The sequence below is a fragment of the Cyanistes caeruleus genome, chromosome 8 (assembly GCF_971803275.1).
Source record: "Cyanistes caeruleus chromosome 8, bCyaCae1.hap1.1, whole genome shotgun sequence".
Classification (NCBI taxonomy): Eukaryota; Metazoa; Chordata; class Aves; order Passeriformes; family Paridae; genus Cyanistes; species Cyanistes caeruleus.
In genome coordinates, this window is record NC_141708.1 from 20,380,315 (window position 1) to 20,397,949 (window position 17,635).

At 37.5% G+C, this 17,635-nt stretch overlaps 1 protein-coding gene across 25 annotated transcripts in view; it reads right to left on the reverse strand.

Annotated features, from left to right (window-relative positions):
• Positions 1–17,635, reverse strand: part of USP54 (ubiquitin specific peptidase 54) — a 93,282-nt gene that overhangs the window by 27,382 nt on the left and 48,265 nt on the right. For 24 of the 25 annotated variants that reach the window (XM_086901036.1, XM_086901053.1, XM_086901048.1 and 21 more), the window contains 6 exons: positions 15,818–15,910; positions 6,225–6,359; positions 5,007–5,120; positions 4,762–4,844; positions 2,789–2,894; positions 713–859 (listed from right to left, as the gene is read on the reverse strand). In XM_086901036.1, the coding sequence (XP_086757162.1) occupies positions 713–859; positions 2,789–2,894; positions 4,762–4,844; positions 5,007–5,120; positions 6,225–6,359; positions 15,818–15,910 (678 nt within the window). Of the gene's footprint in view, positions 1–712; positions 860–2,788; positions 2,895–4,761; positions 4,845–5,006; positions 5,121–6,224; positions 6,360–12,891; positions 12,994–15,817; positions 15,911–17,635 lie in introns of all 25 variants that reach the window. The other variant, XM_086901051.1, reaches the window with a different exon arrangement.

Below are 17,635 nucleotides of genomic sequence, written 5' to 3' on the forward strand. Positions count from 1 at the left end.
CTGGTACACTGTGAACTGGACAATGCATTTTTTTTAACGTGTATATATATTAACTATTTTCTATTATTTTCTATTATTATTTCTATTGTTATATATATTAACTATTTTTGTAGTATCTCAATGCTACAAGAAGACAAAGCTATAGTTTGGTATACCGATAATTCAGCTCTAAAGCATCAGTTAATGTAGAGTAAGTGAATCCTCCAGGGGACAAACATCTGGATCCTATTTAATTCAGTCTATCATTCAATCACACTGTGCAAGCCACCTCTTAGAGACTGCTCAGTCACAAATAGCTCTTCAGTGTTATGACCACCAAAAAGAGGAGCTAATGATAGAAGAAAAACAACCAAACAACCCCAAAGACCACTAAACTAAATTTTGTCTTCAAAATAAATAAACTTCTGTTCTTTAAAATGAAAGAGCACATATGTATTTTCATAGAAATAGGACAACTCTGATTCAGAATTTTCTTTCACGTAGAAGTATTTCTGAAGTCTCAGACATTTCAGAAACTCAAGAATATACAGTTCACTGCTTTTTCTAAGGCTTTCAGAGACAGGTCAGATCCTTGGTTCTGCCCTCTATTCCTCTTTTTATGGACAGCAAAAAGGTAAAGGTGGTGACTGTATATTTTTCTCCATTTTTTATACTGTAGACTACCATGAAAAAGACTGACTTTGTAAGTACTGACAACATTCAAAAAACTCACATCTCCCAGTTTAAGGCATGTTCCCAGACTGTGAATCACATCCTCAGCCAGATCAGAGTGGTCTGAGTCCCAAACCAAGCCAATGGTGATGATTTGTGGCGAATTCATCAGCACACGACGAATACGGATCTTCTCCCCGCAGTTACTCTGAGCATATAAATAAAGCAAGACACTGAATATAATTCTGTGCTTATTATATTGTTAGGGTAAGGCACTAACAAATCTAAGTCTCAGAAGTAAAGCCTCCAAAGGGGAGGTGGTGAAACATAGCAGATATGCTCAGTGCCAAGGTAGGAGCTTCTTATAGAATAGATGAGATGTGCTATCAGGACTATTCTGCCTTCTCAAGCTTAAAGTGAACACTGCCAATTCTTCCTCCTGCTATTGATAATGATTAAAACATAGAGCACAAAAAAAGCTTATTTAAAAAAAGACAAGCAAACTTACATGAAAAGATCCCAGTAACTCTGGGACAGTAATTCTTAGGAATTGGATGGAAAGGTCACTTTTGATCAGAATTCCAGATTAAAAATTTTATGTACAGAGACCAATGCCTTATATGACAGTGTCAGAAAAGTTTTCTGCTTTGCTGAAAAAGCAGAAGTCCTGCTTTGCTTTTAAATTTGAGTGTTTCTACATGGCACCTCAAACATTCCATCTCAGACAGTATAGTTAGGTCACTATTTGTATAAATATGAGAACAACTGCTGGAAAATAAGGAGAATAAGAGGTGTTTTAGTAACTCATAGGAGTTCTACAATATTTATTGCCCGTTTTGATTTTTCTTCCCCTTTTTTACGTTTTAAATAAGTACCAGTGCATTTTGCAGGGGAGGGGGGTGTCAATGATGCAACAGAGTGGGGAGGACACGACAAAAACTACGACAAAGTCCATTTGCAACATTCATTTTTTCCCTGAGGCACATCACAAAGGTACCCCTACAGGAGTGCAGGAAAAAAACCCAACATTTTCATACCAAGAATTGTTTCTTATGTCTAGAGTCCAGTTTCACAATTGGATATAATGATTTCTGACACTAAAACCAGGGAAGAGATCGCAAAGTGTCTCTTCCTCACAGCAATCTAGAAAATTTAACCAGAACTTCAGTCCCAACCATCAGGGAGAGACAAAAACGAAAAATTATAAAAGCAGGAGAAACTGTAAGAGGACTCTGATGCTTAAATGTAGATATGAGGTTTTAATATTAAGATGACTTTATTCACACATATTTTGAAAGGGTCATTTAAAGTACAAGCAATTCTGTTTATTACCTCCCAACCTATCTTACTCTCAAATTGTCTTTGCTTCAGTGTTTTCAGCATGAGAGCAGGAACACTGCATCCTGATAAAAAGCTTCCTTTGCATAACTTTGAGGCCACACTCAACTAAACCTCAATAGAAAATTTTTTTGAGTATAAAAAGAAAGGGGCAGCAAATGCTGATATGCAATTTTATCCACATGATTATTTCACAAATAGCAGTTTGACCTGACCAAGAATGTATTTCTATTAAATTTCACATTCTTTGGTTATTAAATAGCTGGACTCATATGCATCTTTTAAATGAAAATAAAGTATCTTAATTTCTTTTACTTATATAAGTAAGCCACTATTTGCCAATATTAAAAAGTATATATTTCAGTGGAGACTGAAGTATTTTACTGAACTTTTTACTGAAGGTTTCAGAGTTATAGAGAGGGAAGCCAGGTATAAAATGGGTGTACTTACACTGGCCCCAGGTACACAAACCCTCCTGGTTAAAGCTAATGCACCTAACAGTAGCATTACATGAACCAGCAACTCTGCAGCTGTTTCCTGCCCTACTTATTAATCAATATGTAAAATAAGTTTGATGATCACTGTTTTTGCATATTTATTAAAAGGCAGAACAAGATACCGAAGTCTTACTTTAGAAATCTAACACTTGAAACATTTCACATAAAAAATAAGCATCTATTCCTGTTTTTAATACTTGTGGCTAGTCAAAGAAGCACCCATAATCTCTAAGGTTTCCCTTCCTTCATTGAGTAATTGTGAAATGCTGAATGCACACCCAAAGAAAAGTAAGGCTACTCACTGGACAGTTTCGCAGGTCCCCCATTGTGCTGGCATTCTGCAGGAGCTCTCCAAACATATCTGGAGTTGGTTTCTCCCGCCTCTCCAGCATACAAATAGCTTGATTGCTTCAGTATAGACAAGGTATGGAAAACAAAAGTTTAACAATAAAATAAAAACACAAACCCACACTAATCTAGCATACATTTCACCTTTTCACCTAATTTTTCTTTTAAGTTAAGAAACTTAAAATACACAAGATTTTTCATATTTAACATTGTGGTACAGAAAAAAACTACATAATTAATTGTGAATTACTATATTGTCCACAAAAAAACTGCATAAAGAAAACAAGTAAAACTCAAAATAGAAATAGATTGTTTGGCTTAAAATTTGTATCTTAAAAGAAAAGTTAAGCATTTTGATAAGTACTTGGTTTCAAAATGAAATATCTGCTTCAAAACACACCCCCTTCAATAAGCACAATTATACTAAAGTAGTACAGAAAGGAGCATTCTGAATATTACAAACAAAAAATAGCACAGTACCAAATTTATTTCACTGTCCAAGTTGCAAGGAAGATGAAAATATGTACAAGAGAGTACTAGAGCTTAAAGCATGTTCAAGTTTAAAATGCTTTCAGAGGTAAATAAATATATTAGTACATATTGGCATTTCTAAAATAATGCATGACTTAAGATCTATTGTGATATTTCCTAAAAAATATTGAATACCATTTACATAACTATTTTCCCCTTTTTATAATAAATAATATTCTGATATACAGTGTCTGCTGAAAACCAATGAAAATCTACAGCTTGATGGAACAGCAGGCAGAAACCACAAGGGGGATGCTTTACAGTACTCTTGCTACACAGTTTGTAAAGTGCCTTTTAAAAGGTTTGCATGCGAAGAGCAACTAGCAGTTTTCATGACAATTTTTTCAGGCTCTAACTACATAACTCACATGTTTATGCTGGACATAAAAAAAAGAGAAGTTCTAATGCAAATAAAAATTTCAAGACAGAAACAAATAAAAGATTCCTGCCTCAATCAGATTTTAAAAGCTTTTAAGTGAGCAGCCATCTACTCAAAGACTTCTCCAGCATTAGCTCAATCTGCTACAGACCTAGTGCTCATGCTCTGTGTACCGCCTTTGATGAAAGGTCACAGTGACCAGGGCTGTTTCCCCATAACTAGATTAAACAAGAGCTATATATACACGTCAAAGAAAAGAGGATTTGAGGCACTACGGGCTGGTCAGTCTCACTCCACCACCTGGAGCCATGACAGACCAAATCAATCTCCTTGGAAATCAACCCCATGCATGTGCAGGATAAGGCAAGTCAGAGCAGTCAAGGCAGATTTATCAAGGGCAAACCATGTCTGACCTCCAGTGAGAGTTTCTCATTCTGTATCTTCCCCTAGTTATCCGAGAACTGCCCTGGTCACCACGATGGAGGAAAAAAACCCTCCAGTTCACAAGTGGAACAGGCAGCCCAGAGATGTCACAGAATTTTTGTCCTTTAAGCACTTTCAAAACTCAGCTACATACAACTCCGAGCAGTTGATTTAGCTCTGAAGTTAGCCCTGCTTTAAACAGGAGGATGGAGTAGATGTCCAAAAGTCCTTTTCAATGAATTTTTTTTTTTTGTTTTTTCTTATCTGTCTTCTTAAATCACTTGCTCACACATTAAAGTCTTTCAAAATGTACATGAGTCCTTGCTACTACAGTTGTCAAGATTCAGAATGATAAACAAGCAGATGTACTGATCCATGCTTAAACTGCCATCTTCTGCTTCACTAAATCCTCATATTCTTTATCACAGTTATCAAACCTCTGCCAACTTTGAACAAACCATGTTCTAGACATTTGATCAATAAAGATCATAAAGATCCAACTGCAACACTAGTATGGGGGGGGGAAAAAAAGAAAAAAAAAGGCAGGGGAAAAAAAAGAGGGGAGGGAAGTTCTCTGTGAAAAACTCTACTCACCAGAGTGAGGTTGTGGAAATATAATGTACCATCTGGATGAAAGGTAATGGGTCAGAGGTGGCACCACAACTGGTACAAACACACTAAAAAGAAAGAAAATATAATACATTGACAAGATAAAACAGGTATTCCCACTGTAACACTTCTGCCTGTACATTTCCTTATTGTGGCAATGCATGTTTTGGGAATGAAAATATAAAACTTGAGAACTGGCCTTTGGTATTAAGCACATAATGTTACCTCACCTGCTCAAATAAAGTCATTGCAAACTTCTGGTGGGAAACACAATGTGGTGCAGTGCAAATATCTTCCTTTGTCTCATCTGCAATGTGGAAGTGAATTCGCATTAACAGGTTTTCCTAGCCAAAGGAAAAAAGGAAAAAATGTATTAGATAATTTCAATTGCAGACAAAAGTTAAGACATAAACCACAAAAGCATGCCAGACACAATAATGTTACAGACAGAAGGCTCATGCAAATTTGTAAAAGTTGCTTCAAAAACAAAGAAGTTGGTATTTCTTGGATAAAAAAAGGAAATGCCCTCCACTTCTGATTTGAAATGCTGGATCAGGTAACCATTAATTTTGTTTACTAGCACTGCTGAAGACTCTGCTGCTGATTTTTCTGTCCAGTTCTCAAGCATCCATGGATATGACCAAATGTAACAGAGTACCTATGCAGTTTTAAAAAGCACTGGATTGACACTAACTTCTCATCAATACAAAACAAATCAACTTCTACATTCCATGAGAGCTCTGAAATATGCCACATCAGCTACATTCTATCAAAAAGGGGGGGAACTAACAAATGAAGAGGCAGACTAAATTCTGTATGAAACAAAAGGACTGAACATTTCCTAGATATTAATTCATACAACTACATCTGTTTTAAAGTTCCCAGGAGTTCTTGTCCCAAGACCTTCTCTCCTCTTGCTGTTGCCAATATTAATCTGTGGGTGCCAGAAATCTCTTGGTAACTCTTCCAAGCAGAACCCTAACCCCACTAACTGCCTGGCTGGTTTATAGGCCTGCAATAAACAGGTCAAGATTAATAATTTGGCAAAACAGCTGTGACATGGTATAATTTCCCTTGAAAAGTTTTCCTGTGAAACCACAATTTCAGAGTAACTGGAAAACAAAATGTCCCTTCCCCCTTTCAAGGTGATCCTTAGAACTAGAATCCTAGATCTTTTTTTTAGAGTAATTTTCTCATAATTCACTTTTAATGCACAGTAGAGAGGGGAAGCAGTACTTATGCAAAAGAAACTGTAAAAACAGTTACCGATGATATTACCATTTCCAAATTATTAGTTTGGGGACCTCTCCATGCACTTTTCCAGGCCAGACATGCAAGGTCTGTTGCTATTTGGGAAAAGAAGAAATTGAGGGGAAAAAAAATCAGGGAAGATTGGGTAGTGGTGGGCCATATCTCTGCCTGTCAAACCATCTTGCAGTTATACTCACAAAACATTCAGCAGCATCATCCATGATGCCCAGCTGGAAGCGTTGCTCATCCTGAAACGTCTTTGCAAGAGCAGTGCGCAGGGCATCAGAAGGCAGTACCTTCTCACTGCTACACTGAAACTGGTTGAATATACCCTAGTAAAAAACCAAAATGATAGTTATCGTGTTTTTCAAAATATGACTCAATTTATCTGAAATCAAACAGCAAACATTCAACTTGTTTGGACCCTGCAACACACAGATACTTGTACAGTACACAGACTACAAGAGAAAATCCTAAAAGTTCCTCTTTTGAAATTCTATGCACCTTTGTGTATTTCTTCTTTTCCACTCACATATACATGGGAGGATTAGGAGTTTAGGATGAAATTTCCCTCCATATCAATCCCCTTGGATCTATTTTTCTTTCAAATCTGACTCCTGAAGCAAATACAGTGAATACCAAAACTCCACAGTTTTGATTCCCATTTCTCAATTAAACTTTCTCACTTCCAGCTTACCCATGCCACCTTGCTCCCTCTTTTAAGCATCTCTTTGCAAACATCTCTGTCCCTTAAACAGCCACGACTTGATACTTGCACACTTAAAGAAATTTATCTTTCCTAAGTCCAAGTGAGTAAGAATTAGATGATTTTTGTATCAGCATACAGGAGAGAAAAGGCATGATGTGAATAGGAATGGCAGTTCCTATGTATAGCCAGCTGTTCACTTGCTGCCAGAAAGCTTCATTTTCATAACTGTAACTCACACATCACCTGGGTAACAACCATTTGCAAGGATGAGTAGTTCTAAAAAGACACATTATTGTCTGAAGTATTGGTTATATGCATGGAAGTTCTGTACATATTCCCAACTGATTGAACACCCACATTTACTTTGTGTGCTTGTGCGCACATGTGTGTGAAATACCCAAAACATCATCTCAACAGTTAACTTTCACTGTGCCCTTCCTACAAAAACAAGAACATGATTCTGTATGCAAGATCCTCAGTCTAAGTAACAAACTTCTAGTCCTTATTTTAATACAAGACAACTCTCCATTACCACTGTGCTCTACTTTCTACCTCATTTCATATGACAAGCAACCATCTTCATCAGTGTCAATCTCAAAATTCTGCTTGTCCTTTCCTATAAAACTTTCCTCACAATTTCTCTAAAGACTGTGGAAAAGCTCAATTCAATGCAAGAGAGGAAAAAGGGATCACCTTTAATTGTGCACCAGTCTGCCTTTCTGGCTTCTAAACTTATTAAAATGAGGAGAAAATCAAACTAGTTTGCCTGTTTGATTTTCTTTCAAATCTATACTAATCTGCAGTAATTCACAATTCACATAGCACTTCTTCCTTTAACTATGGAAACCTTCTCCCCAACATACTTACGATGTACATTAAATGGTAATAATCTAAATCTCTCTCTCCTTTAACTATTTTCACTTGTTTCTTATCAGGAAATGAGAAGGTAAACTGGGAGGTTTGCCAAATGATACAATCTTGTCTTTTGATGAAGCTGGAAAAAGTGCAGAGCACGACTGTCACTGCACAGGCAGAAACCCAACCTCCATGCCCCAGCCATTTCTGCCCATAGGAATGGTACAATTTATAGTGTTGACATAATCTAAAATAGATGAAATATGCCTTATCTCTGTACTGCAACTTTTATTTTGGTGGTCCTCAAGGTCCTCATTCATGGATAACAGCCCAATGTGCTGAAGCCAACAGCTCATCTACTATTGCCTTTATTAGAGTATCACAGAATCATGAGAAAAGGGTAATGAAGAGAAAGCTGTGAGGCAGCATCATACTTCATGAACCACAGACAATACCCCCCTCAGTTATCTTTTATATATACATACATAAAACAGAAAGAATGACAAAGTCTCTGCACTTGAACTTGATCACCATTTCTGTCACTCTGAAAAAGAGCGAGTTTCATGTTTCATTAGTGAATTTTCTCATTTCAGTGACCCTCAAAAAAAAAGGCAGTGAAACATAACTCCATTCCACTTCACATTTTATATTAAATCATTTAAGAGCACTTCAAAATATTCACAACATTAAAAAATGTGTTTGTTCAACCTCACTTCATAGATCTGAGACATTTGTCTGGCAACTGGTCCACAACCTCACTGCTGTGAGCTGATGGGCAAGACCTGGTTTGCTTCACTGAGAGCCTTGAAATGACTTTGCACTCCTGAGGGATGAGAAACAATGCAAGCTCTCAACTAGGTAAAAGAAGCAGCAAACAAGGAAACTGAAACTCTTCTTTTAAACTTCCACCTTTAAAGAAACAGCATACTTGCCACAGAACAAAAAATAATTAAGCAATGTCAATTCTGTGAAGAATGCAAAAATCAAAATGTAACAGATCCAAATATTACATGGAAGAATGCCTCCTCAGATTTGTAATGACATAGCACACAATGGTATATAGTCTTATTTAGATTACAAGAGAAAGAAAATCTTAAAACCAGTGAGTAATTGTGCATTTTAATCTAATAAAGATCAAATCTTATTCTGTCATTGCACAGTGCAGTTTAGAGCACATTGGAACCCAGTGCCTGTAGGAAGTCCCAGAAGCAATTCAAATGGAGTCAAAAGCATTTTGAACACAGGAGAGTTTGGTTTTCCTTAGGTTTCAGTCAGCAGGGTTTGGTTGGGGTATAGAGGGGTGGGACATGGGGTTGTTTGGTTTAATCGCCCTTTCTTTTTAAAGAGAGGTTCTTTGCTCCTCTTCAGAACAAGTCTTTCTTGTCTCTCAACCTTAGATGGACAGGTGTGGCATTTCCTGCAATTTCATCACTTTACATTATCTAAGTCAGTTCTCCCTCCTTAATTTAAGGTCTTGCCTGTGAGCGATACTGTTAATTGCTCAAACATTGGTTCCGTACACAGGTATGAAAGCCAGCTGGGTGCAGACTAGGAAAGCACTCCTGATTCTGCCTGAGGAATTCTCACAGCACCTTCCTTCCAAGGCTTTATGGAACATGAGAGCTTTATATATGAAACATTCAAACTTCGTTCTCCTCCAAAAACTTCTTCAGCTTCTTCTGAAACTGAAGATGGTGGAAATCCCACCAGAGTACACTGATGATCTCTTTCAATGGCTACATTCCTACACAAATGAGTATGTCCCTAATAGTGGCAACAATACGAATGGACACTGCTAAAAGACCCATGAAAATGCAAAGTTTCTTCTGTTTTACCTGTTTTCAGTAACTAACATCAAGGATGCAGACCAAAAAAAAAAAAGAATTAGCTTAACATAAAATCTAAGAACTACTAATATTATATTAATAGTAGTACTTTGATTCCTACACTGAGGACATCTTCTTGGCATGTCAGTCAGCCTACAAGCTAAGACAGAACAGTGTGAGAAGGATTTTTCAGATAGGAAGTCTGTGATCCGGTTACACTGCATTCCTGTGAGAGGTCTGTATGGAAAAGAAGCCCATCTCCCTTCACATCTCCTTCCCTACAGCTCTTCAGAAGTCTGGACAGGGTAGCAGAGAATAAAATTAACAACTGCATGTGTTCTTTAAGACCAATAAATTTGCAAAGTCCACCTACTTGCATATAGTTCTTCCCCAAATACTAAGATCAACTCCAATTACATCATTATCTTTCACCAGCTTGCTCTCTGATGGGTCCAGACCTGGAACATCCTTAACCATCTCAATCAATTTTTTACTATTCAGAAGGGTTTTTCATAGTTTTTTAGTTAAAGGCTTTCTACTGCTACACAGCTGGGCCTCTGACACATCAGAACAAAGCCCTGCAGAGTCAGTGGGCTTCCAAAATGTGCTCCACTTTGGGAAGCGTGGGTGTCGGGATCAGTATGAACTTTCTAGGTGTATATTGATAAGAATCAAATAAAGGAAAACAACCTAAGTTTTTAGACAAGGTACATTTATCACACAGCTTCTCAAGAAACCTTGAAGACGTTACAGAACACTAAAATTCATATTCATGATCATAGACTAAGTTTTTTTCACCTGGTTTAGAGAATAAAGATAGCAAGTATTCTTTTGCGTAATTCATGGGATTGACATGCATTCTTGGGAATTCTTTTAAAGATCTGACAGTTGCAATAACTGTGGAAAACCCCCCCATAGTTTGCAAGATCTGCTCCCAATTATCTTTAATACTGTTTGGAATCAACTTCCTCCCTAGGAAAGAAGTATTCCATTTATTTGTGGTAAACTGACTTCTGCAGTGTGTAACTTACCATAGTGATGAAACAAATCAAACTTGATATACATTCACATGTGACTTTTTAATCAAGCATGCAAAACTAGGCTGACATAAGAATAAATTGATGGGTGAAGACAATAGGGAACAGCTACTGAATCAGAACAGTGTTCATGCACTGTAATTTTGAGTTGTGCCCTTGGCAGATTCCTGAGAACTAACTATTCCCTTCCAGAATTACACAGAAGTTTCTTCTGTACAGGGATATCACTGCAGCTCTAGTGGTATGGTATTTCAAAGAACAAAACATGTTCCCCTCAAATATCTTAGTATTCCCTCTACAAATCAATTGCTTCGGGGTTTTGGTGATGGGATTTTTTTCATGCAATTTTTTTAAGCTTTCTCTCCATTTCAACAGCATGCCCTTCTTACCCTGTTCAAATCATTAGATCTTTTTTTCTTGCTTGTAGTACCTAGTCTCTCATTCAGAACATCACACTCTCCCAGTGAAGCCTCATACTGAGTACAAGAACCTGTTTTAAACAGCTGCTAAAAATCACTTTTCTCCTATCCAAGCACATCAGCCTCCACCCAGTATTTCCACTAGCTCACATTTCTTCCTCACATTTCCTCATGTTATATTCACCTTCAAGGTTGCAACAAATTTTAGGTCTGTTTGGTTTTGATCTCTTTTCAAACCTCCAAATCTGACAACAATGAACCTAGATTTCCATTTATTCCTTTCTCTTTATGTCTCTTCCATTTGTACTCACACTGTATCCTGAATATTAAGATCAGGTCCCCAGTACAGACTGCCAAGTCAGGCACTCCTGGCTACTATCAAAATCAAATAAAAATAATACTTTCCCCACAAGTGTTGTTTAGGAAGGTGGCAGGAAAAGAAATTCAAATCATAGAAAGTGCACATCTACTTGGTAACAATTCATTAACTGCTTGATCAAGATTAAAACAGCCAATTGCTATTTGGAAGCTTCAATTACCAGTTTATTAACTCAGGGAACTGTACTTGCCACTAGTTTATTTGGCAGACAGTTATTTGCAAGTGCAAACTGATGAAAAAAGTTCAAACAATAAAAGTAATTACTTTGCGTATTTTGGCTGTTGTTTTACCCTGAAATACTACTGTCATTTAAAAAAAAAGCATAAAAACAAGAGGATGAAATCTTTGCAACCAACCTATATGGTCTCAACATGATGAACATTTGATAATAAATCACTCCATTTCAAGAAAGTGGCATATCAGAACCAACTATAGTCATTCCACTTTTTTATAGCACTATTAAACCCTACTGTTCCCAACTTTCATCTTAAACAACATCATTTCTACATAGAAAATACACATTCTTCCTGCTTTTGTTGCACATGACAAAACAACAGAAAAGACCAACCCTATTAGAATTTATCAATCAATAGAACATTCTTCTTTGTGACCTACAAAAAACACTCTGTCCTGTATCCTGGCACTATGGAGCTCCCAGTACAATCCCTGGAAAGAGAACAAACTCTCTGTGGCATGCTCAGTACAGTGGGCGGATTTCCCCCTTCCTACTCTCTTCCAGCTGTGATAAACACCAAAGCAAAGTCATGCTGAAAAAAAAAGGAAAATAAACCAAATCATAGTAGACTTCAGCATAAATAATAAATCAAAAAGCTGTTCCAGTGTTATGGTAGGCAAACCACATAGTGGTAAGGACAGCTTGTGTATTGAAAAAAAAATAAAATTAAATAATGCCGCATCTTAAGGAGCAGTGTTTGGGATTCCAGCAGAGAGTCTGTAGCTCTCCCTTTTTATAGCTGTTGATGCAAGGTTCCTTCCAAATAACCAAGGAATCCATATTTGGAATGATTTCAAGGTTCATTTTCTAGGCACATAAACACAGTCAGGTAGCACATCAAGTTTTAAAATTACTTCAAGAATTTGTGAAATGGAAATCTTCAATGTGGTATAAAAATAAAATGTGATTGGATCAGGTATGACATCACTGTCCTGTGATCCCATATTTGAAATTACAAGTAATATTTAGAGAGCTAACTGAGCATTTACAGTAAATACTGTGCATGACATCCCAATCCCTAGAAACAGCTGCAATGAGCCAAAAAAGTGTGGAAAAAATACAACTTCTTCAGTGTTATTCCAGGCTAAATTTAGCTTAGAGAAGACTATCTTCCTCTAGAGTCAAAAGGAAGAGGATGTCACCTTCAGAGCAACATTTTGGAGTAGAAGAGCATGAACCCTCTCTGCACAACAGAGATGGTGTCAGCTATGCTGTGAAGGGACCCTGAAGTGGGGGAACATGACATAGGCTCCTCCCCACAAATACTGTCCTTTTCCCAGGCCAGGCTGGAATCTGAACATGCCAGCATGCTCTGAAGAAGAGTAAGCATGTCCTGTCTCCACTTTGCTTGGTCTGGACAAGTATTTTGGGCAGATCCACCTGACAGCATGCAAGGCTAATTACCTCTCCCCAGACCCTAATAGGAGATTTTCGCATGGTATAGAGCTCCAAATTCTGGTGTTCCCACTGGATCCAGCCACTTCTTCTCCCTCATCTTAGCAAAGCCTAAGGCAAGATTCAAGAAAAAGAGGATGTCAAAGACCTGGAGGCTAATCCAGCATTACTCTGGCAGGACAACAGTTAAAGGCTTCCAGAGCAGAAAGGAGAGCTAGGGCAGGGGAAGAGATGAGCACAGAAGGGAGGGGACGACCCTGCTGCCCTGGGACACAAAACATGCTCTTGTAGAAGCTTGCAGTTTTAGGTGCACATTAAGCACATAACCCCATTTGTCTTACAGAAGTTTATACGTAACATGTACCAGACAGACAGACTTTTACAGGAGGAAGAAAATAGAGGAATTTGAAAACACTGATCCAGAGGGCAGCAGAGAACGAGTAAATACCTTGAGGAGTCTTTTCCCCCCTCCTACTGCCTGCTGAAGGAGTATGAGAAGATGAATGTGACCATCTCCACAGTTTGGGGCTGTCCCTTGTGAATACCCCTTCCTTTTCAGCTGCATTCAAGCAAGACAGCTTATGTTTCTGGTGCCCAGAGGTTTTATTAGAGGCTAAGGGGAGGTTTGCACCCCCAATTTCACTTAGAGTTAAGTGACAGCCCTTATAACTCACCTTTATAATAGTATTTGACTTGAAATCAACACAAAAAAGGGGAGGGAGAAACTTTCCAATACTTACATGCACACATCAACATTTTACACAAGATAATAAAAGTGAAAGCTTGGCACAGTATCACCCAGAGAAAGAGTTTCTGGAACAGGCTTTAGTAGGACACACAGCAATCTCCCATGAAGAACAGACTGCAGATAAAATAAATGCTAACTTTTTGATTTGGATCCAGTTGGAATTTATTTACCTTTTCAAGTTTTGATTACTGCCCACATTCATAAATGCTTGTCTAGATAATTCTTTATTTGCTGCTCTTTAGAGTTTTTGTGAGCTCTAAGAATTCTGCACACAACCAGACAGAAGCTTCCCAAAATGTGCAAAACTAGTAGAGGATTTGGTGCAATATTTTTAATTTATTGGAAATTAAGGGTTTTAACAACTCCGAGCTAGGAAAGTTATTGCTAAGAACTTCAGGCAGAAAAAACCAAACAAAACCAAAAACACACACACACAAAAAATGTTTGCAGATAACTGAGAGTAAAAAGAGAGAGCAGCAAATTTTTCAAAAGCTGCTTAATTTAAAAAATAAACATATGGCTGCAGGCATAGAACTTGTGAATTCTGCCATACCACCTGTCATTTCCAAGTTTATAATAGCACACTACACACTTCAAGACATCAAAAACAAGGATTTTACCAAAACTAAACATTCTTTGACCCAATGTCTGCTTTTAATACATATATTCCAGAGATCCTGTCATCTTTCAGTTTTCCTGCAGTGCTTTCCCTCTCATACTGGTACTGCTAATCCATATGCATCTTTGTCTGCAGTTGATCTTTCAAGACCAGTTCCACGAAGGTTCATCCTCTCCTTTTTTAATGAACTCAAACCAGATCATGAGAAACTCTTGTTATCCCCCTTTAAGGAAGGGGATATATTTAATACTCCATCTTTTCTGTGTCTGAAGAGATGTATCTCACTTTGGATGCACAACCTTGCTCCTAACCCTTTATAACATTCTCTTCTGATGATACTGCTGTAAATATCACCCTGTCTCATCATTTCAACAGATTAGTATTGAGACAAATTTCCCTTCAAGAAAAGATAAATTTTCTTACTTCATGCCTTAACAGTCTTGCCTTTGCTGTTCATTTGGCAGGGAAAACTCCTCAACAACAGCCCAAAAGCTCACTAAATAATTCATTTCAAGCCTCTCTCTACTAGAGCACCTGTGATGTTACTTAACAGCAGCAAGACAGCTGTTTTACCATAAATATTGCCTGGGAATGTCAAATGATCTTAATTTAAACCTGCATCTCTCTATTTTGCCATTTTTATAAGACCTGCTGTCTGCCATTTTCATTACTGTACATACAGTTCATGACACAAATTCTCCCACTATTAGTTTATATATTTAGTTGGATTTTACAGTACATTTGTGATCAAAGAAAATGTCTAATCTCAGTTTCAGAAAGGAAAATCACTGCTCAGGAAGATTAAAGTTGGTATTTTCATCATGTTTGCATCATGTCCACCTCTCCAACAAGCCAGGGATTTGAGCTAGCAAAATTTAGAAAGGAGGCCACAAAAAAACCCCAGAAGTTCAACAAATTAATTGATAGAGACAAACAGAGACACAGGATTGCACAATCTACTTTAAGTATGTAGCAGTACTCAAAATCAGAGACAGCATCTGGATATCACTGTCCAGGCAGCCTCTATGACAGTCAGTTACTGCATGTGCAGCTACAAACAGAATTGATGTTTTTTAAAACAGAGACTACAAAGAGCAGAGCCATTTAATGCAGACATCAATATTTACAGTAGAAAATAGCCTTTTAGGCTTACATAATCAACAGTTTTGAACAGAAAGGCTTAGCTAAATGGCATTCCCCATCCTGACTTTTAAAGTAGCTCTGAAGGGAAAGGTAAATGTTGATGAGCGTACTGACTGTATATTTGTACACCAAATGATAAACTGGAAAAAACAAAGCAAACTTGTGTTTTACTGCCTGAACTAATGGAGACTGACAATGACCTGCACACCATTACAAGGAGTCCTTGTAACTGAAACTTTACCAGCAGTATTTTCTCAATTTTTTGAACACATTTTAGAAACTGGATCTTGGACCACTAGCTATCACGTTTACCTTGTTCTCACACATTTTCACGTGCAAATTTAATTATAGATATTAATTAAATATCATAAATATTTCTGTTAAAATTTTTAAAGAATGGTGTTCAATGCATTTCTAACTTTTACCTTAAGAGCACAGAAGATGCAAGAATCACCCATACATTTGTGCGTCGTGATCTGCCGGAAACTGCGGCGAAAAATGTCCAGGTGCCAGAGAACCTGAAACAGAAAAGGGGGCACAGCCAATTTTATGAATACATAAAATAAAATAGTACATAAGCTTATGATTAAACTGCATATGCTGCATAATCCAATGCCACAAATTATCACCTTCAAAAGGGATGCCTTTTATCTAACTGCAAGTTGACATTTTCAACTTTCTTTAGCTGTAACCTTCACATGCTAATTTACAGTATGACCTTCCCCTGCATTTCCTGCCATGTGCTTTTAGAAAGCCCAAATGCTGGAAAATGAAGCACCAATAGCATATGCATTAATAAGTTCATGCAAGTGAAAACAGTAGAATACTAAAATCCGTTATGCCCAATTTTATCATTGCTAAGCGTCCTCACGGGCCATGATTACTACCCTGTTAGGGCAGTTATTACCTTTCTCTCAGGACAGGTATGGTGGTAATAACAGCTGTGTGACTAGGTAGGGCCACAGCACAGAAAAGCAAGCAGGCTTTTACATGTTCTGCTAGCAAGAGTGAGAGGTGACATTTGCTCTAACAGCACTATGTTTTTTCAGTTTTACCACTAAATCTGTGCACTCTTGGGAAATTATTCAAATTTGTATCTGTAAAATAGCAACAATACCCATCTCTGAGGTGTTCTACAGTCTGTACAACTCTTTATGTCTGTACAAATGTGGCCAGCATTGGCTATTTCAGCTCAAGCCAGCAGTAACTGGACTTTCCTGCAAACCTCAGTCACCAGCCTTTCTGAAGGCAGAAGTCTGCAATGAAAGAAGCCCTGACCTAAATCACGTCCTACCAGGTTCCGGACAGAGCAGCAAGGTCCAGGCTGACATGTGACTGGCTAAATGCTTCATTAGCACAAACAGAGGAACCAAACTTCTTATTTCTGATGAATTTGCCTAGGGCAACTGGCTAGAAAAAATTTACCACCCTGGCAAATTTGTGCTGGTTTCAAGAAGTGTTTTCAACTGGAATGATTTGTTATTTAAACCATAGCAATATGTAATATTCAGTTTTTTAAAATATAATCTGTAAGTTTCCCGAAACTTCATAATTGCCATGACTATGTTTTTACTCAAACTATCCCTGTACTTAAAGGCCTGGGAAGCAACATAAGCCTTGAAAACATTCCTGAAGAACTACTGCAGACTTTACAAAAGGACAAAAAAAATTACATTTAGGAATGAGTCCAATTTTTTAATGTAATTGCCTTTGGAGTTTAGATTGAATGTTAATAGAAATTAGTAAGAGCAAGGAGCAACAAACATTCAAGAGCATTTCAGACTAAGTGCTAAAAAATTAGGATAAACCCCAGAAGTATGTATGTTATGAAAAGATTACCATTGTGCCTTTTTTTTTTTTTTTTAATTCAGCTTTGATTGTAAATACTTTCAGTATCCGATCTCTCTTCAGCTTTAGAAGAAAAGGGTTTCTGTAGCAGATTAAAGACCAGGTCATATACTTTCATCTTCATGTATGGCATGCAGCTGGTATTAGGATCTATTCAGTCCAGACCTAGGTTCACTAACCCAATATTAGGAAGCAGCTGGTCATTACACCTTCCAGCTTAATAAAGGTAATTGATACAAAACATCACTGGAAATCTCTTTGCCCTGTAATTCCTAACATATTAAGCCTATTGAGGGCCATAGGTATACGTAGACCTGGGCTATATGAAAGCCTGAAGTTATAGTTGAGAACCTGATGGTGAAAAAAACCAAGCAGAAGTCAAACCCACAGTGATA